The 22,052-nt window shown below is 50.8% G+C and overlaps 1 protein-coding gene across 4 annotated transcripts in view; it reads left to right on the plus strand.

Annotated features, from left to right (window-relative positions):
• Positions 1 to 13,701: 13,701 nt before the first annotated feature.
• The window catches only part of LOC120941697, a 51,032-nt gene continuing 42,681 nt past the window's right edge, over positions 13,702 to 22,052 (plus strand). For 2 of the 4 annotated variants that reach the window (XM_040355255.1, XM_040355254.1), the window contains exon 1: positions 13,702 to 14,011. In XM_040355255.1, the coding sequence (XP_040211189.1) occupies positions 13,948 to 14,011 (64 nt within the window). In that variant the 5' untranslated portion in view covers positions 13,702 to 13,947. The remainder of the gene's footprint in view (positions 14,012 to 22,052) is intronic. The other 2 variants (XM_040355252.1, XM_040355253.1) reach the window with 2 other exon arrangements.

Raw genomic sequence — 22,052 nt, forward strand, 5'->3', positions numbered from 1 at the left:
CAGCAGAGCCAGAACATACCACAGCACTACAAGTCCCAGCAGAGCCAGAACATACCACAGCACTACAAGTCCCATCACAGCCAGAACATACCACAGCACTACAAGTCCCAGCAGAGCCAGAACATACCACAGCACTACAAGTCCCATCACAGCCAGAACATAGATGACCACAGCACTACAAGTCCCAGCAGAGCCAGAACATACCACAGCACTACAAGTCCCAGCAGAGCCAGAACATACCACAGCACTACAAGTCCCAGCAGAGCCAGAACATACCACAGCACTACAAGTCCCAGCAGAGCAGAGGGACCCGCGGCTGGTTGCTGTCCATACCATCTAGCAAGTATCCAATTCATTCCACATATGAACAGCAGCTAGGAAAAGGAGATTACCCCCGGGCACTTACCTTTCTGGGGTCAGCCTAGCCGTGCTTCTACCGTCCCTCAATGTCCCTTGTCCCGCCCTCGATGACGCTTCAGCCAATCAGGTTACCGATTACCAGAATCAGATTACCTGATTGGCTGAGACGCCTGTCAGTCTTTTTCAATGAACGCACACCGTGCTTTCCGAGGATAAGACATCCGGGAGACGAGGGCTCTGATAGGCACTTCCACACAGCCAACCAGCTGCCGCTATTCAGGTAACCGGCGCCCTAAGGTCCGGCCATCTCTGAATAGAGCAGGCAGCTGGCAACCAACAATAACATACATTAGTGCAATACAATACATGAATGTGTGTTATTTGCGAGAGGGGGTGGGGCTGCAGCGCCCTCTATAGACGGCCGCCATCACTGCAGCTAGTAAAAAGTAAAAACGACATTTTAGGAAAAATAAAAATTCTTAAAGGGGCCGTTTTTTTTTTTATATGACTACAGGAGGGGGGGGGGGCGACTATGATGGGGACCCTGATGTAAGGGGCGACTATGATGGGGGCCCTGATGTAAGGGGACACTATGATGGGGGCCCTGATGTAAGGGGCGACTATGATGGGGACCCTGATATAAGGGGAGATTATGATGGAGACCCCGATGTAAAGGGAGACTATGATGGAGACCCCGATGTAAAGGGGAGACTATGATGGGGACCCTGATGTAAGGGGAGATTATGATGGAGACCCCGATGTAAAGGGAGACTATGATGGAGACCCCGATGTAAAGGGGAGACTATGATGGAGACCCTGATATAAGGGGGGACTCTGATGGGGACCCTGATGTAAGGGGAGACTATGATGGAGACCCCGATGTAAAGGGTGACTATGATGAAGACCTTGATGTAAGGGGTGACTATGATGGGGACCCAGATGTAAAGGGTGACTATTATGGGGACCCTGATGTAAGGGGAGACTATGATGGGGACCCTGATATAAGGGGAGACTATGATGGAGACCCTGATGTAAGGGGAGACTATGATGGGGACCCCGATGTAAGGGGTGACTATGATGGGGGACCCTGATGTAAGGGGAGACTATGATGGGGACACCTGATGTAAGGGGAGACTCTGATGGGGACCCCGATGTAAGGGGAGAATATGATGGGGGCCCTGATGTAAGGGGAGACTATGATGGAGACCCTGATGTAAGGGGAGACTCTGATGTAAGGGGAGACTATGATGGGGGCCCTGATGTAAGTGGAGACTCTGATGGGGACCCTGATGTAAGGGGAGACTATGATGGAGACCCTGATGTAAGGGGAGACTATGAAAGGGACCCTGATGTAAGGGGAGACTCTGATGGGGACCCTGATGTAAGGGGAGACTATGATGGGGGCCCTGATGTGAGGGGAGACTATGATGGGGGCCCTGATGTAAGGGGATGATGGGGACCCTGATGTAAGGGGAGACTATGATGGGGACCCTGATGTAAGGGGATGATGGGGACCCTGATGTAAGGGGAGACTATGATGGGGACCCTGATGTAAGGGGAGACTCTGATGGGGACCCTGATGTAAGGGGAGACTATGATGGGGGCCCTGATATAAGGGGAGACTATGATGGGGGCCCTGATGTGAGGGGAGACTATGATGGGGGCCCTGATGTAAGGGGTGACTATGATGGAGACCCTGATGTAAGGGGAGACTATGATGGAGACCCTGATGTAAGGGGAGACTATGATGGGGGCCCTGATGTGAGGGGAGACTATGATGGGGGCCCTGATGTAAGGGGTGACTATGATGGAGACCCTGATGTAAGGGGAGACTATGATGGAGACCCTGATGTAAGGGGAGACTATGATGGAGACCCTGATGTAAGGGGAGACTATGATGGAGACCCTGATGTAAGGGGAGACTATGATGGAGACCCTGATGTAAGGGGAGACTATGATGGGGACCCTGATATAAGGGGAGACTATGATGGGGACCCTGATGTAAGGGGAGACTATGATGGGGGCCCTGATGTGAGGGGAGACTATGATGGGGGCCCTGATGTAAGGGGATGATGGGGACCCTGATGTAAGGGGAGACTATGATGGGGACCCTGATGTAAGGGGAGACTATGATGGGGACCCTGATATAAGGGGAGACTATGATGGGGACCCTGATGTAAGGGGAGACTATGATGGGGACCCTGATGTAAGGGGAGACTATGATGGAGACCCCAATGTAAGGGGAGACTATGATGGGGACCCTGATGTAAGGGGAGACTATGATGGGGACCCTGATATAAGGGGAGACTATGATGGGGACCCTGATGTAAGGGGAGACTATGATGGGGACCCCGATGTAAGGGGAGACTATGATGGGGACCCTGATGTAAGGGGAGACTATGATGGGGACACAGATGTAAAAGGCACCATGACGGGGATTTTTACCCCTGTAATAGAGACTAGGAGAGGGGGAGGGTTTTGTAGTCCTATCTAGTTTTTGGTGTCCCTACACAGTACGGTGGGTCAGTGTTGTCACCCTGGGACAGGAAGTGGGTCACTGAATGACAATTCAAAAAAAATAATGAAAAAAAGAAAACTCAATGGCCCAGATTCCATAAGCAATTGCGCCTGTGTAACCATTTGTTACGCAACGCAATTGCTGACTTGCGCCGGCGTAATGAGTTCTCCTGATTCAGGAACATCGTAACGCCGACTGCAGCCTAAAATCTGCGTGGCATAAGGCTCTTACGCCACGCATATCTTAGGCTGCATTCTTGCGATGACTGCTAGGGGGCGCTCCCATTGTGATCTGTGTATAGTATGCAAATTGCATACTAACACCGATTCACAACGTTGCGCGAGCCCTGCGTACGCAAATTACGTAGTTTGCGTACGTCGGGTTTCGCGTAACGTTACACATCCTAATAGCAGGCGCAGCCGATGCTAAAGGATACCCACGTTCCCGCGTCGCGAGATTTAAAATCTACGTCGTTTGCGTAAGTGAATCGTGAATGGCGCTGGACGCCATTCACGTTCACTTTGAAGCAAATGACGTCCTTGCAACGTCATTTGCCGCAATGCACGTCGGGAAAGTTTCCCGATGGAGCATGCGCTTTACGATCGGCGCGGGAACGCGCCTAATTTAAATGATTCCCGGCGGGATCATTTACATTGCGCGCGCTTACGCCGGGCAATTTTTGCCGGCGCGCCCTCGCAATTTACGGAGCTACTGCACCGTGAATCGCGGGTAGCGCAGAAAATTTGCGGGGGCGCAGGGAAAAATCGTTGCCCTGTGCCTCCGCAAATAGAGCGCAAATGTACCTGAATCTGGGCCAGTGTCATTGTTGTAAATTGTTTGTAGAATGAGATACATTTTTATTGTGAGAGCAAAATTCACAATGTGACCAGCAGGTGGCAGCAGATCCCAGCAATGTGTTCTTCATGTGTATACCATTGTTACCATTGTTACTCCAATGATCAGATTTATTATTATTATTATTATTATTATTATTAATAAATTAATATTTATTAATACAAATATATTAAACACTATTATTATTATAATTTTGTATTATATATTTTGTATTACTATTATTATTATTATTATTATTATTATTATTATTATATATTTTTTATTACTTTTTTTTATTATTATTATTATTATTATTATATATTTTTTATTATTTTTTTTTTTATTATTATTATTATTATTATTATTATTATTATTATTTTTATTATTATACAGGATTTATTTGGTGCCAACAGTTTGCACAGTTTGTTACAAGAGGAATCAGACTCATGAGGTGTGATCATTGGAGGCAGGGGTAATGTCTGGAGGCGGGGGGAATGTCTGGAGGCGGGGGGTAATGTCTGGAGGCGGGGGTAATGTCTGGAGGTGGGGGTAATGTCTGGAGGCGGGGGTAATGTCTGGAGGCGGGGGTAATGTCTGGAGGCGGGGGTAATGTCTGGAGGCGGGGGGTAATGTCTGGAGGCGGGGGTAATGTCTGGAGGCGGGGGTAATGTCTGGAGGCGGGTGTAATGTCTGGAGGCGGGGGTAATGTCTGGAGGCGGGGGTAATGTCTGGAGGCGGGGGTAATGTCTGGAGGCTGGGGTAATGTCTGGAGGCGGGGGTAATGTCTGGAGGCGGGGGTAATGTCTGGAGGCGGGGGGAATGTCTGGAGGCGGGGGTAATGTCTGGAGGAGGGGGTAATGTCTGGAGGCGGGGGTAATGTCTGGAGGCGGGGGTAATGTCTGGAGGCGGGGGGTAATGTCTGGAGGCGGGGGGTAATGTCTGGAGGCGGGGGGTAATGTCTGGAGGCGGGGGTAATGTCTGGAGGCGGGGGTAATGTCTGGAGGCGGGGGTAATGTCTGGAGGCGGGGGGTAATGTCTGGAGGCGGGGGTAATGTCTGGAGGCGGGGGGTAATGTCTGGAGGCGGGGGTAATGTCTGGAGGCGGGGGTAATGTCTGGAGGCGGGGGTAATGTCTGGAGGCGGGGGGTAATGTCTGGAGGCGGGGGTAATGTCTGGAGGCGGGGGGGTAATGTCTGGAGGCTGGGGTAATGTCTGGAGGAGGGGGTAATGTCTGGAGGCGGGGGTAATGTCTGGAGGCGGGGGTAATGTCTGGAGGCGGGGGGTAATGTCTGGAGGCGGGGGGTAATGTCTGGAGGCTGGGGTAATGTCTGGAGGCGGGGGTAATGTCTGGAGGCGGGGGTACTGTCTGGAGGAGGGGGTAATGTCTGGAGGCTGGGGTAATGTCTGGAGGCGGGGGTAATGTCTGGAGGCAGGGGGAAATGTCTGGAGGCGGGGGGTAATGTCTGGAGGCGGGGGGTAATGTCTGGAGGCTGGGGTAATGTCTGGAGGCGGGGGTAATGTCTGGAGGCGGGGGTAATGTCTGGAGGCGGGGGTAATGTCTGGAGGCGGGGGTAATGTCTGGAGGCGGGGGGTAATGTCTGGAGTCGGGGGTAATGTCTGGAGGCGGGGGGTAATGTCTGGAGGCTGGGGTAATGTCTGGAGGCGGGGGTAATGTCTGGAGGCGGGGGTAATGTCTGGGGGTGGGGGTAATGTCTGGAGGCGGGGGTAATGTCTGGAGGCGGGGGTAATGTCTGGAGGCGGGGGGTACTGTCTGGAGGCAGGGGGTAATGTCTGGAGGCGGGGGTAATGTCTGGAGGCGGGGGGTAATGTCTGGAGGCGGGGGTAATGTCTGGAGGCGGGGGGGTAATGTCTGGAGGCGGGGGGTAATGTCTGGAGTCGGGGGTAATGTCTGGAGGCGGGGGTAATGTCTGGAGGCGGGGGGTAATGTCTGGAGGCGGGGGGTAATGTCTGGAGGCTGGGGTAATGTCTGGAGGCGGGGGTAATGTCTGGAGGCGGGGGGTAATGTCTGGAGGCGGGGGGTAATGTCTGGAGGCGGGGGGTAATGTCTGGAGGTGGGGGTAATGTCTGGAGGCGGGGGGTAATGTCTGGAGGCGGGGGTAATGTCTGGAGGCGGGGGTAATGTCTGGAGGCGGGGGTAATGTCTGGAGGCGGGGGTAATGTCTGGAGGCGGGGGGTAATGTCTGGAGGCGGGGTAATGTCTGGAGGCGGGGGGGGTAATGTCTGGAGGAGGGGGTAATGTCTGGAGGCGGGGGTAATGTCTGGAGGCGGGGGGTAATGTCTGGAGGCGGGGGGTAATGTCTGGAGGCTGGGGTAATGTCTGGAGGCGGGGGTAATGTCTGGAGGCTGGGGTAATGTCTGGAGGCGGGGGTAATGTCTGGAGGCGGGGGTAATGTCTGGAGGCGGGGGTACTGTCTGGAGGAGGGGGTAATGTCTGGAGGCTGGGGTAATGTCTGGAGGCGGGGGTAATGTCTGGAGGCAGGGGGAAATGTCTGGAGGCGGGGGTAATGTCTGGAGGCTGGGGTAATGTCTGGAGGCGGGGGTAATGTCAGGAGGCGGGGGTAATGTCTGGAGGCGGGGGTAATGTCTGGAGGCGGGGGGTAATGTCTGGAGGCGGGGGTAATGTCTGGAGGCGGGGGTAATGTCTGGAGTCGGGGGTAATGTCTGGAGTCGGGGGTAATGTCTGGAGGCGGGGGGTAATGTCTGGAGGCGGGGGTAATGTCTGGAGGCGGGGGTAATGTCTGGAGGCGGGGGTTATGTCTGGAGGCGGGGGTAATGTCTGGAGGCGGGGGTAATGTCTGGAGGCGGGGGTAATGTCTGGAGGAGGGGGTAATGTCTGGAGGCTGGGGTAATGTCTGGAGGCGGGGGTAATGTCTGGAGGCGGGGGGTAATGTCTGGAGGCGGGGGGTAATGTCTGGAGGTGGGGGGTAATGTCTGGAGGCGGGGGTAATGTCTGGAGGCGGGGGTAATGTCTGGAGGCGGGGGTAATGTCAGGAGGCGGGGGTAATGTCTGGAGGCGGGGGTAATGTCTGGAGGCGGGGGGTAATGTCTGGAGGCGGGGGTAATGTCTGGAGGCGGGGGTAATGTCTGGAGGCGGGGGGTAATGTCTGGAGGCGGGGGTAATGTCTGGAGGCGGGGGTAATGTCAGGAGGCGGGGGTAATGTCTGGAGGCGGGGGTAATGTATGGAGGCGGGGGTAATGTCTGGAGGCGGGGGTAATGTCTGGAGGCGGGGGTAATGTCAGGAGGCGGGGGTAATGTCTGGAGGCGGGGGGTAATGTCTGGAGGCGGGGGTAATGTCTGGAGGCGGGGGAAATGTCTGGAGGCGGGGTAATGTCTGGAGGCGGGGGGTAATGTCTGGAGGCGGGGGTAATGTCTGGAGGCGGGGGGTAATGTCTGGAGGCGGGGGGTAATGTCTGGAGGCGGGGGCTAATGTCTGGAGGCGGGGGTAATGTCTGGAGGCGGGGGTAATGTCTGGAGGCGGGGGTAATGTCTGGAGGCGGGGGTAATGTCTGGAGGCGGGGGGTAATGTCTGGAGGCGGGGGGTAATGTCTGGAGGCGGGGGGTAATGTCTGGAGGCGGGGGTAATGTCTGGAGGCGGGGGTAATGTCTGGAGGCGGGGGTAATGTCTGGAGGCGGGGGGTAATGTCTGGAGGCGGGGGTAATGTCTGGAGGCGGGGGTAATGTCAGGAGGCGGGGGTAATGTCTGGAGGCGGGGGTAATGTCTGGAGGCGGGGGGTAATGTCTGGAGGCGGGGGGTAATGTCTGGAGGCGGGGGGAATGTCTGGAGTCGGGGGTAATGTCTGGAGGCGGGGGTAATGTCTGGAGGCGGGGGTAATGTCTGGAGGCGGGGGGTAATGTCTGGAGGCGGGGGTAATGTCTGGAGGCGGGGGTAATGTCAGGAGGCGGGGGTAATGTCTGGAGGCGGGGGTAATGTCTGGAGGCGGGGGGTAATGTCTGGAGGCGGGGGGTAATGTCTGGAGGCGGGGGGAATGTCTGGAGTCGGGGGTAATGTCTGGAGGCGGGGGTAATGTCTGGAGGCGGGGGGTAATGTCTGGAGGCGGGGGGTAATGTCTGGAGGCGGGGGTAATGTCTGTGCACAAAGGGCGGCGTCCCAATACTTTTGGTAATATAGTGTATATATACACACAGGGAGTTGGGTGACTCCTCCTCCTGGGCGTCGCCCCCACGAGACGGTTATTTTTATCCTCGGCGAGATAACGCAGACCCAGGAATAGCAGAACGCTCGCCGCTTTCCCCGGTGATGCAACCCGCAGAAATGACGGAGCGCGGCGGCGCAGCGCGGAGCTCGGGACGGGAAGACATGAGGAATCTCGGAGATTAATAACATCACGCGTGTCCTAATAGATTGTCAGCTCTTCTGAGCAAAATTTTGCACGCGCTGACAAAGCGTTTACACGTTTTTTTTACCGCGCATTTTGCCGCCTTTGTCGAGCATTTAAACGCACGGAAAAAAACGCACACGCCTGCTCGCTGCGTACGGGACGCTATTACCAATGAAAAGCACCTCAAACGCGACACAAATTTCGTAAAACACGCACCTTTCCCGCATTTCGTAAACATTCGCAAATTTCGCACGCGCTGACAAAGCCTTTACGCGTTTTTGTTTTTTTTACCGCGCATTTTGCTGCGTACAGAAAAAAAACGCTTACCTGTGCACGGGATGCTATTTTTTTCTCCCCACGTTCCGTAAACGTTCGCACATTTTGCACGTGCAGCCTTTGTCGAGCATGTAAACGCACGGAGAAACCCACGCCTGCTCGCTGCGTGCGGGATGCTATTAATAATGAAAAGCACTGGAAACGCAACACAAATGTTTCCCCCGCGTTTCATAAACATTCACAAATTACGCAAACGCATTGGCGTAGCACTTGTGCGTTTTTTCTTTTTACTGCGCATTTTGCTGCCTTACGGGATGCTGCATACGGGATGCTATTAACAGTGAAATACATTGCAAGCGCAACACGTGTTTTTTTGCGCGTTTCGTAATCGTGCACAAATTTTGCGTGCGTTCGGGAATCGTTTAGGTGTGAATAAAGCTCAGATCCCGAGCTTCACGCGTTTATTTTTTATTTTTTTACCGCGCATTTTGCTGACCTTGACAAGTACTTAAACGCATGGAAAAACGCACGCCTGCTCGCTGCGTACGGGATGCTATTAACAATGAAAAACGCTGCAAACGCAACGCGCATTTTTCCCCATGTTTTTCGTAAACGAGCGCAAAAATTCTCACGCATTGGCGAAGCGTTTACGCATTTTTTTACAGCGCATTTTGCTGCCTTTGTCGAGCATTTAAATGCACAGAGAAAAAAACGCACGCCTGCTCACGGCGCGTACGGGATGCTAGTAACGATACAACGCACAGCAAGCGCGACACGCATTTTTTGTGTGTTTTTTCATAAACGAGTGCAAATTTCACACGCGACGGCGAAGTGATTACGCATTTTTTTTTTTCGCGCATTTTGCTCTCTTTGTCGAGCATTTAACCCCATGACAAAAACGCACGCCTGCTCACTGCATGCGGGATGCTATTAACAATGAAAAAGCGCTGCAAACGCGACAAGCATTTTCCCCCATGTTTTTCGTAAACGAGCGCAAAAATTCTCACGCATTGGCGAAGCGTTTACGCATTTTTTTACAGCGCATTTTTCTGACTTTGTCGTGCATTTAAACGCACGGAAATAACACACGCCTGCTTGCTGCATACGGGATGCCAGTAACAATAAAAATGCACAGCAAGCGCCACACGCATTTTTTTGCGTGTTTCGTAAACGTGTGCGCATTTTGAAAGCGTCGGCGAATCGCTTATGCGCCTTTTTTACCGCGCATTTTGCTCTCTTTGTCGAGCATTTAACCCCATAACAAAAAAGCACGCCTGCTCGCCGCGTGCGGTATTCTATTAACAATGAAAAGCACTGCAAACGCGACAAGCATTTTTCCCCGTGTTTTTCGTAAACGAGCGCAAATTTCTCACGTGTTGGCGAAGCGCTTACGCATTTTTTTACAGCGCATTTTGCTGACTTTGTCGCGCATTTAAACGCACGTAAAAAACACACAGGCCTGCTCGCCGCGTACAAGATGCTTGTAACAATAAAAACGCACAGCAAGCGCGACTCACATTTTTTCGTGTGTTTCGTAAACGTGCGCAAATTTCTAAAGCGTTGCCGAAGCGCTTACGCATTTTTTTACAGCGCATTTTTCTGACTTTGTCGCGCATTTAAACGCACGGAAAAACACACAGGCCTGCTCGCCACTTACGGGATGCCAGTAACAATAAAAACGCACAGCAAGCGCGACGCGCATTTTTCGTGTGTTTCGTAAACGTGCGCAAATTTCGAAAGCGTTGGCGAAGCGCTTACGCGTTTTTTTACCGCGCATTTTGCTGACTTTTTCGCGCATTTAAACGCACGGAAAAACACACAGGCCTGCTCGCCGCGTACAGGATGCTAGTAACAATAAAACGCACAGCAAGCGTGACACGCATTTTTTCGCGTGTTTCATAAACGTTGCGCAAATTTCGAAAAGCGTTTGCGAAGCGCTTACGTGGTTTTTTTTACCACGCGTTTTGCTCTCTTTGTCTCGCATTTAAGCCCATGATAAAAACGCACGCCTGCTCGCCGCGTGCGGGATGCTATTAACAATGAAGAGCGCTGCAAACGCGACACAAATTTTTCCCTGTGTTTTTCGTAAACGAGCGCAAATTTCTCACGCGTTGGCGAAGCGCTTACGCATTTTTTTACAGCGCATTTTGCTGACTTTGTCGCGGAATTTAAACGCACTGAAAAACACACGCCTGCTTGCGGCGTACGGAATGCCAGTAACAATAAAACGCACAGCAAGCGCAACACGCATTTTTCGTGTGTTTTGTAAACGAGTGCAAATTTCAAAAGCGTCAGCGAAGCGCTTATGCGCTTTTTTTTTACCGCTCATTTTGCTCTCTTTGTCGAGCATTTAACCTCATGACAAAAAAGCACGCCTGCTCGCCGCATACAGGATGCGATTATCAATGAAAAGCACTGCAAACGCGACAAGCATTTTTTCCCCGTGTTCTGTAAATGTGTGCAAATTTTGCACACGTTGGCGAAGCGCTTACGCATTTTTTACAGCGCATTTTGCTGACTTTGTCGCGGAATTTAAATGCACTGAAAAACACAAGCCTCCTTTTTTTCCGTGCGTTTCGTAAACGTGCACAAATTTCACACGCGTCGGCGAATCGCTTACGCCTTTTTTTATCGCACATTTTGCTCTCTTTGTCGAGCATTTAACCCCATGACAAAAACGCACGCTTGCTCGCCGCGTACGGGATGCTATTAACAATGAAGAGCGCTGCAAACGCAACATGCTTTTTTTCCCCGTGTTCTGTAAATGTGTGCAAATTTTGCGCGCGTTGGCGAATCGCTTACGCATTTTTTACAGCGCATTTTGCTGACTTTGTTGCGGAATTAAAACGCACTGAAAAACACAAGCCTCCTTTTTTTCGTGTGTTTCGTAAGCGTGCGCAAATTTCGTAAGCGTTAGCGAAGCACTTACGTGTTTTTTTTTTACCGCGCGTTTTGCTCTCTTTGTCGAGCATTTAACCCCATGACAAAAACGCACGCCTGCTCTCTGCGTGCGGGATGCTATTAACAATGAAAAGCACTGCAAACGCGACAAGCATTTTTCCCCGTGTTTTTCGTAAACGAGCGCAAATTTCTCACGCGTTGGCGAAGCGCTTACACATTTTTTACAGCGCATTTTGCTGACTTTGTCGCGCATTTAAACGCATAGTAAAACACACAGGCCTGCTCGCCGCGTACGGGACGCCAGTAACAATAAAAACGCACAGCAAGCACGACACGAGTCGGGGTGTGTTTTTTTACCGCGCATTTTGCTCTCTTTGTCGAGCATTTAACCCCATGACAAAACCGCATGCCTGCTCGCTGCGTACGGGATGCTATTAACAATGAAAAGCACTACAAACGCAACACAAATTTTTCCTCGTGTATTTTCGTAAACGAGCGCAAATTTCTCATGCGTTGGCGAAGCGCTTACGCATTTTTTTACAGCGCATTTTGCCGACTTTGACGCGCATTTAAACCCAAGACAAAAACGCACGCCTGCTCGCCGCATACAGGATGCTATTAACAATGAAAAGCACTGCAAACGCGACACGCATTTTTTCCCCACGTTCTGTAAATGTGTGCAAATTTCGCGCGCGTTGGCGAAGCGCTTGTGCATTATTTACAGCGCATTTTGCTGACTTTGTCGCGGAATTTAAATGCACTGAAAAACACAAGCCTCCTTTTTTTTCGTGTGTTTCGTAAGCGTGCGCAAATCTCGAAAGCGTGGGCGAAGCGCTTACGCATTTTTTTTACCGCGCATTTTGCTTTCTTTGTCGAGCATTTAACCCCGTGATAAAAACGCACGCCTGCTCGCCGCGTACGGGATGCTATTAACAATGAAAAGCACTACAAACGCAACACACATTTTTCCCCGAGCGTAAATTTCTCGCGCGTTGGCGAAGCGCTTACGCATTTTTTTACAGTGCATTTTGCTGACGTTGTTGCGCATTTAAACGCACGCCTGCTTGCCACGTACGGGATGCGAGTAACAATAAAACGCACAGCAAACGCGACACACATTATTTCCCCACGTTCCGTAAATGTGTGCAAATTTTGCCCGCGTTGGCGAAGCGCTTACGCATTTTTTTACAGTACATTTTGCTGACTTTGTCGCGCATTTAAACGCACGGAAAAACACACAGGCCTGCTCGCCGCGTACGGGATGCTATTAACAATGAAAATCGCTGCAAACGCAACACAAATTTCCCCCGAGCGTAAATTTCTCACGCGTTGGCGAAGCGCTCACGCATTTTTTTACAGTGCATTTTGCTGACTTTGTCCTGCATTTAAACGCACGTAAAAAACACCACAGGCCTGCTCGCTGCGTACGGAATACCAGTAACAATAAAAATGCACAGCAAGCGCGACAAGCATTTTTCCCCGTGTTTTTCGTAAACGAGCGCAAATTTCTCACGCGTTGGCAAAGCGATCACGCATTTTTTTACAGCGCATTTTGCTGACTTTGTCGCGCATTTAAACGCATGGAAAAACACACAGGCCTGTTTGCCGCGTACGGGACGCCAGTAACAATAAAAACGCACAGCAAGCGCGACACATTTTTTCGCGTGTTTCGTAAATGTGCACAAATTTCACACGCGTCGGCGAAGCGCTTACGCCCTTTTTCACCACGCATTTTGCTCTCTTTGTCAAGCATTTAACCCCATGACAAAAACGCACGCCTGCTCGCCGCGTACAGGACGCTATTAACAATGAAAAGCGCCGCAAATGCGACACAAATTTTTCCCCGAGCGTAAATTTCTCACACGTTGGCGAAGCGCTTACGCATTTTTTTACAGCGCATTTTGCTGACTTTTTTCGCTCGCCGCGTACGGGATGCTATTAACAATGAAGAGCGCTGCAAACGCGACCCAAATTTTTTCCCCCCGCGTTCCGTAAACGTGTGCGAATGGAGCGTCGGCCTCAGATCCCGCCGTTCATATAGGGGAGGGGGGCGCACAATTTTTTTAGATACTTTTTTTTTTTTCTTGTATCTTCCATAAATGGATACTTTGTTCTTTTCTCTGATGATGAGACGGATACATTGCGTCGCTTTCTCTGATACATTGTTATTTCTTCCATCCTCTGATGATGAGACGGATACGTTGCGTCGCTTTCTCTCTCTCATTGATGAGTGCGTTGCTGGTGTGGCTGGTGTGAGCGAAGGGTTAATAGTGATGAATAATGGGAGGCGAGCTGCTGATGCAAGGACACAATGGAGCGAGGAGGAGGAGGAGGAGGAGGAGGGGGGGGGGGCTGGGAAGAGACACATGGGGGGGTCTCTCCTTCCACCTGCCTCCTCTGCAGTGGCTGCGCACACCCTGCCCCTTCTGCATGGGAGGAAAAAAGCAGCAGCAGCAGCAGCAGCATCCTTGTGCTGACATCACGCAGGATGACTGAGCATCACGAGCAACGCTGCTCCTTATCAGCCAGTGGAGCTGCACTAATTCCCATCAGCCAGTGCGCAGCCTCCTCCTGAACCGTCTCCTTCTACAGGAGGGATGCAGAGACAGCGCTGATCCCTACACATCCCCCCCCTCCCTCCTTCCTTCCCTTCCCCCCGGAGAGAAGGGCACCCAATCGCCAGGAATAGAGGAGACCATGCCGGGGGATTCCAGGAAAGAGGATCCGGAGAAAGACGTCAGGGCGATGCAGGCTGGGACAGGTGAGGAGGACGGGGGGGATGGGGGTGGGGGGGGGTTGGTTGGCAGCATGGCACGGATAACGAAGAAGAAGGACAAGGGATCAGCTGAGATTAGGAGCGATTCGGGATCCAGAGGTCGTGACACGGGTTAGCGGGATCTGCAGATCGGGTGGCGTAGGCTGCTGCGCACCTGGATGGGGCCGGTGATGCCATGGTGCCAGCTTGTCTGCCTTCTGACATGCCAGGCCTTGGGGTCGCTTCCATGGATTGGGTCTCTCCAAGGTTCAATCATCTGAAGGGTGAGGAAAAAACAGAACCAGGCCCGGGTGCCGTAGCTGAACTGTGCCAGTCATGCCATAGAGCCAGCTTGTTTACCTCCCAACATGCCAGGCCTTGGCGTCGCTTCCATGGATTGTGTTTCTCCGAGGGTCAATCATCTGAAGGGTGAGAAAAAAAACAGAACCAGGCCCGGGTGCCATAGCTGAACTGTGCCAGTCATGCCATAGAGCCAGCTTGTTTACCTCCCAACATGCCAGGCCTTGGCGTCACTTCCATAGATTGGGTCTCCTCAAGGGTTAAATGATTGTAAAGTGACAAGGCCGGGTGTCGTAGCTGAACTGTGCCAGTCATGCCATAGAGCCAGCTTGTCTGCCTTCTGACATGCCAGGCCTTGGTGTCGCTTCCATGGATTGTGTTTCTCCAAGGGTCAATCATCTGAAGGGTGGGAAAACAACCAGGCCTGGGTGCCGTAGCTGAACTGTGCCAGTCATGCCCTGACATCAGCTTGTTTACCTCCCAACATGCCAGGCCTTGGGGTCACTTCCATGGATTGGGTCTCCTCGAGGGTTAAATGATTGTAGGGTGACAAAAGGAGAACCAGGCCGGGTGCCGTAGCTGAACTGTGCCAGTCATGCCATGGCACCAGCTAATCTGCCTTCTGACATGCCAGGCCTTGGGGTCACTTCCATGGATTGGGTCTCCTCAAGGGTTAAATGATTGTAGGGTGACAAAAGGAGAACAAGGCCGGGTGCCGTAGCTGAACTGTACCAGTCATGCCATGGCACCAGCTAGTCTGCCTTCTGACATGCCAGGCCTTGGCGTCACTTCCATGGATTGGGTCTCCTCAAGGGTTTAAATGATTGTAGAGTGACAAGGCCGGGTGCCGTAGCTCAACTGTGCCAGTCATGCCATAAAGCCAGCTTGTCTGTCTTCTGACATGCCAGGCCTTGGCGTCACTTCCATGGATTGGGTCTCCTCAAGGGTCAATCATTTGTAGGGTGAGGAAAAAGCAGGACCAGGCCTGGGTGCCGTAGCTGAACTGTGCCAGGCATGCCATGACATCAACTTGTTTACTTCCCAATATGCCAGGCCTTGGGGTCACTTCCATGGATTGGGTCTCCTCAAGGGTTAAATGATTGTAGGGTAACAACAAAAAAAAGAGAACCAGGCCAGGTGCTGTAGCTGAACTGTGCCAGTCATGCCATAGAGCCAGCTTGTCTGCCTTCTGACATGCCAGGCCTTGGTGTCACTTCTTTGGATTGGGTCTCCTCAAGGGTTAAATGTTTGTAGGGTGAGAAGAGATATCCCGGAGAACCAGGCCAGGGTTGCCATGGCTGAACTGTGCCAATGGTGCCATGACACTGGGTTATCTGCCTTCTGACATGCCAGGCCACTTCCATGGATTGGGTCTCCTCAAGGGTTAAATGATTGTAGGGTGACAAAAGGAGAACCAGGCCGGGTGCCATAGCTGAACTGTGCCAATCATGCCATGGCACCAGCCTTTTGACATGCCAGGCCTTGGTGTCACTTCTTTAGATTGGGTCTCAAGGGTTAAATGTTTGTAGGGTGAGAAGAGATATCTCGGAGAACCAGGCCAGGGTTGCCATGGCTGAACTGTGCCAATGGTGCCACGACACTGGGTTATCTGTCATTTGACATGCCAGGCCTCAAAGTCACTTCCATGGATTGTGTTTCTCCAAGGGTCAATCATTTGTAGGGTGAGGAAAAAACAGAACCAGGCCCGGGTGCCATAGTTAAACTGTGCCAGTCATGCCATGACATCAACTTGTTTACCTCCCAATATGCCAGTCCTTGGGGTCACTTCCATGGATTGGGTCTCCTCAAGGGTTAAATGATTGAAGGGTGACAAAAAACAAGGAGAACCAGGCCAGGTGCCGTAGCTGAACTGTGCCAGTCATGCCATAGAGCCAGCTTGTCTGCCTTCTGACATGCCAGGCCTTGGTACCACTTCCTCCTCAAGGGTTACATTTTTCTAGGGTGAGAAAAAGGCTGAAAACCAGGCCAGGGTTGCCGTTGTTGAACTGTGCCAATGATGCCACGGCACCGGGTTATCTGCCTTCTGACATGACAGGCCTCAAAGTCGCTTCCATAGATTGGGTCTCCCCAAGGGTCTATCATTTGTAGGAGGAGGAAAAAACAGAACCAGGTCTGAGTGCCATGGTTGAACTGTGCCGGCCATGCCACGACACTGACTTTTTTTTACTTCCTGACCAGGCAGCCCTCAGAGTCACTTCAATGGATTGTGACTCCCTAAGGGTTAATCATTTGTAGGGTGACAAAAAAAACAAGGGAACCAGGCTCGGGTGCTGTATCTGATTTGATGCCAGTCATGCCACGGCATCAGCTTGTTTACCTTCTGACATGCCAGGTCTCTATATGACTTCCATGGATTGAGTCTCCCCAACATCTCCTCAGGCTTCTCAGAGAACCAGGTTGGGGTGTCGTGGCTGAACTGTGCCAATCAATCACCTCCTGACATGCCAGGCCTTGGGGTTACTTCCATGGATTGTGTCACGCCGAGGGTTTATATTTGTAGATGACTAATGACATTTCAGAGAGCCAGGCCCCCGTGCCAATCCTAAACTGTGCCAGTCATGCCATGGCATCAGCTTGTTTACCTCCTATACTGCCTTGGTGTCACTTCCAATGGATTGGGTCTCCTCAAGGGGTAAATGTTGGTAGGGTAACAAAAAACAAGGAGAAAAAACCTTGGCTGAACTGTGCCAGGCATAGAATGGCACTGACTTGTCTGCCTTCTGACATGCCAAGCCTCAAAAGAGCAGGCCTGGGTGCCACAGCCGAAATGTACCAATGATGCCATGGCACTTGCTGATTTGCTTTCTGACATGCCAGGCCTCGGTGTCACTTCCATAGATTGAATCTGCCCTGAGGTAATCGTTTTTAGGGTGACGAAAGACAAGGAGTATAAGGCCCCCAGTGCCATGGCTGAACTGTGCCAATCATGCCAGGGCTTTAGCTTGTTTACCTCTTGAACTGCCCAGCCTTGGGGTCACTTTCATGGATTATCTCCCCAAGGGTTAATGCTTGTAGGGTGACAAAAACAAGAACAAGACCCGGGTGCCATAGCTGAACTGTGCCAATCATGCCATGGCATTGGCTTATTTACCTCCTGACATGCCAGGCCTCAGTGTCACTTCCATTGTGACTTCCCAAGGGTTCATTTTTGTAGGTGGCAAAAATAGCCTCAAAAGAGCAGGCCTGGGTGCCACAGCCGAAATGTACCAATGATGCCATGGCACTTGCTGATTTGCCTTCTGACATGCCAGGCCTTGGTGTCACGTCCATGGATTGGGTCTTCCCAAGGGTTAAATGTTGGTAGGGTAACATAAAACAAAAAGAAAAAAGCCTTGGCTGAACTGTGCCAGGCCTACCATGGCCCTGGCTTGTCTGCCTTCTGATGTGCCAGGCCTCTGTGTCACTTCTATAGATTTTGTCTCCCCACGGGTTTATCATTGTAGGTGACTAATGACATTTAACCAGGTCCCAGTGTCATGGCTAAACTGTGCCAATCATGCCATGGCTTTAGCTTGTTTACCTCCTGTACTGCCAGGCCTTGATGTCACTTCCATGGATTGTCTCCCCAAGGATTAAATGTTGGTAGGGTAACAAACAACAAGGAGAAAAAGACCTTGGCTGAACTGTGCCAGGCATGCCGTGGCACTGGCTAGTCTGCCTTCTGAATTGCCAGGCCTTGGTGTCACTTCCATGGATTGTGTCTCCCCAAGGGTTAATCTTTGTAGGTGGCAAAAGTAGCCACAAAAGAGCAGGCCTGGGTGCCACAGCTGAAATGTGCCAATGATACCATGGCACTTGCTGATTTGCCTTTTGACATGCCAGGCCTTGGTGTCACTTCCATGAATTGGGACTCCCCAAAGGTTAAATGTTGGTAGGGTTACATAAAACAAGGAGAAAAAGGCCCAGGTGCCAAGGCTGAACCACGGCACTGGCTCGTCTGCCTTCTGACATGCCAGGCCTTGGTGTCACGTCCATGGATTGGGTCTCCACAAGGGTTAATGCTCGTAGGGTGACAAAAACAAGACAAGATCCGGGTGCCATAGCTGAACTTTGCCAATCATGCCATGGCATTGGCTTTTGGCATTCCGAGGTTTTTTTGTAGTTGGTTGGCACCGGAGACGTAGATGAGAGCCCCTGGGCCCCCGCTGTGAGGCCTTGAAGGGTTCCTCATGCCAGCTTTTCATGGTCATGGTTGTAGAATGAAGGATAGAGATGTGAGGGACCATTCCTTGTCTCTACATGTTACATATCGGGGCCCCAATGGATGGAAGCCAGGACCTCCTTGTGGGCCCCGGGCTGGTTATGCCTCCTGCACCCCATGTACTAGGTTGCCAATAAACTATAAAAAGTCTCAAAAATGTTCTCTCTCCTAAGGCCACCACCAGGTCAGGGACCCGCCATCCAGATATTCCCGGGACCCAGTTTGGAGATCACCCGGGAAATGTCCGGACATTACAAGGAGTTCTGGGAATTTTTAGACACTCCAAATGTCAAACGTTTTAATTTTCTACAAAGTGAGGAAGGCTTAGAAGCCCTGTTGGGTTTTTACTCTGGGGCTTAGATAGAGAGATTTCCCCTCACTGAGAGGAAGAAGATGCACGAGGAACAGATCAGTTCATGTGCTGGCAGGAAGCATGCTGATAGGAGGATAGAGTGACAGAGAGACGCTGCTTCTCTTTTCACTGTCCAATCACAGGCTGGGGGGGAGGGCAGTTCCAGGACCAGAGGGACTCTGCTGCTTCTCCTTTCACTGTCCAATCATAGGCTGGGGGCGGGTTCAGGACCAGAGGGACTCTGCTTCTCCTTTCACTGTCCAATCACAGGCTGGGGGGCGGGTCCAGGACCAGAGGGACTCTGCTTCTCCTTTCAATGTCCGATCACAGGCTGGGGGGCGGGTCAAGGACCAGCGGGACTCTGCTTCTCCTTTCACTGTCCAATCATAGACTGGGGGCGGGTCCAGGACTAGAGGGGCTCTGCTTCTCCTTTCACTGTCCAATCACAGGCTGAGGGGCGGGTCCAGGACCAGAGGGACTGTGCTTCTCCTTTCACTGTCCAATCACAGGCTGGGGGATCACGCCAGGATCAGAGGGACTGTGCTGCTTCTCCTTTCACTGTCCAGTCACGGGCTGGGGGGCGGGTCCAGGACCAGAGGGACTCTGCTTCTCCTTTCACTGTCCAATCATGTCCAGTCCATACATACAGAATGAGAACAGATACCGAGAATTACACTCAGTTAATTCGTGTCCAGTTCCAGTGTTAAGGGTTGGGTTGCGGTTGGGTTAGGCTTCCAGGTCTTTCACTTCTTGCAACCCAGACAGACAATTTGTAGTTAGGGACTTTTAGGCCCATGTGTCCAATTTGTAAACCTTAATCCCCCGGATAGGCATTTTTTAATTCTGGACCTTTAGGCCCAGACAGGCAATTCATAGCTATGAACCTTGAAGCCTTAATGGGCAATCTGTAGTTTGGACCATAAAACCTAGACGGGCAATCGGTAGTTTGTACTTCAAAACCTAGATGGGCAATATCTACTTTGGACCTTAAATCTAGATGGGCATTCTGTAGTTTGGACCTTGAAACCTAGAGGGTAATTCATAGTTTGGACCTAAAACCCAGAGAGGCAATTTGTAGCTTGGACCTTGAATCCCAAACAGGCAATTTGTAGTTTGGACCTTGAAACCTAGAAAGGCAATATCCAGTTTGGACCTTGAAACCTAGATGCGCAATCTGTAGTTTGGCCTTAAACCTAGATGGGCAAACTGTAGATTGGCCTTGAAACATAGCTGGGCAATCTGTAGTTTGGCCTTGAAACCTAGATGGGCAATCTGTAGTTTGGCCATGAAACCTAGATGGGCAATCTGTAGTTTGGCCTTGAAACCTAGATGGGCAATCTGTAGTTTGGCCTTGAAACCTAGATGGGCAATCTGTAGTTTGGCCTTGAAACCTAGATGGGCAATCTGTAGTTTGGCCATGAAATCTAGATGGGCAATCTGTAGTTTGGCTATGAAACCTAGATGGGCAATCTGTAGTTTGGCCTTGAAATCTAGATGGGCAATCTGTAGTTTGGCCATGAAACCTAGATGGGCAATCTGTAGTTTGGCCATGAAACCTAGATGGGCAATCTGTAGTTTGGCCTTGAAACCTAGATGGGCAATCTGTAGTTTGGCTATGAAACCTAGATGGGCAATCTGTAGTTTGGCCTTGAAATCTAGATGGGAAATCTGTAGTTTGGCCATGAAACCTAGATGGGCATCTGTAGTTTGGCCATGAAACCTAGATGAGCAATCTGTAGTTTGGCCATGAAACCTAGATGGGCAATCTGTAGTTTGGCCATGAAACCTAGATGGGCTATCTGTAGTTTGGCCTTGAAACCTAGAAGGGAAATCTATTGTTTGGACCTTGAAACCTAGAAGGGAAATCTATTGTTTGGAACATAAAACCAGATGGGCAATCTGTAGTTTGGCAATCTGTAGTTTGGCCTTGAAACCTAGATGGCAATCTGTAGTTTGACCCTTGAAACCCAGATGGGCAATCTGTAGTTTGGACCTTGAAACCTAGAAGGGAAATCTATTGTTTGGACCTTGAAACCTAGAAGGGAAATCTATTGTTTGGAACATAAAACCAGATGGGCAATCTGTAGTTTGGACTTTGAAACCTAGATGGGCAATCTGTAGTTTGGACCTTAAATCTAGACAGGTAATCTGTAGTTTGGACCTTGAATCCCAGATGACTGTTTATATTTTGGACTTGTAAACCCAGACAGGCAATCTGTAGTTTAGACCTTGAAACCTAGATGGGCAATCTCTAGTTTGGGCTTTGAAACCTAGAAAGGCAATTTGTAGCTTGGACCTTGAAACCTAGAAAGGCAATATCTAATTCGGACCATGAAACCTAGATGGGCAATCTGTAGTTTGGCCTTGAAACCTAGATGGGCAATCTGTAGTTTGGCCTTGAAACCTAGATGGACAATCTGTAGTTTGGTCATGAAACCTAGATGGGCAATATATCGTTTGGACTATAAAACCCAATCTAGGTTTCAAGGCCAAACTACAGATTGCCCATCTAGGTTTCAAGGTCCAAACTACAGATTGCCCGTCTGGGTTTTATAGTCCAATCTGTAGTTTGGACCTTGAATCACAGATGACTGTTTGTATTCTGGACCTTGAAACCCAGAGGGGCAATATTTAGTTTGGATCTTAAAACCCAGACAGGCAATTTGTAACTTGGACCTTGAAACCTAGAAAGGCAATATCTAGTTTGGACCATGAAACCTAGATGGGCAATCTGTAGTTTGGCCATGAAACCTAGATGGGCAATCTGTAGTTTGGCCTTGAAACCTAGATGGGCAATCTGTAGTTTGGCCATGAAACCTAGATAGGCAATCTATCGTTTGCCCGTCTGGGTTTTATAGTCCAAACGATAGCCCATCTAGGTTTCATGGTCCAAACTACAGATTGCCCATCTAGGTTTCATGGTCCAAACTACAGATTGCCCATCTAGGATTCAAGGCCAATCTGTAGTTTGGCCATGAAACCTAGATGGGCAATCTATCGTTCGGACCTTGAAACCCAGACAGGCAATATATAGTTTGAACCTTGAAGCCTAGATGGGTAATCTCTAGTTTGGACCTTAAATCTAGACGGGTAATCTGTATTTTGGACCTTCGAAACCTACATGTGCAATCTGTAGTTCGGACATTGAAATCTTGACAGGCAATCTGTAGTTT

This window comes from Rana temporaria, chromosome 5 (genome assembly GCF_905171775.1).
Source record: "Rana temporaria chromosome 5, aRanTem1.1, whole genome shotgun sequence".
Lineage (NCBI taxonomy): Eukaryota > Metazoa > Chordata > Amphibia > Anura > Ranidae > Rana > Rana temporaria.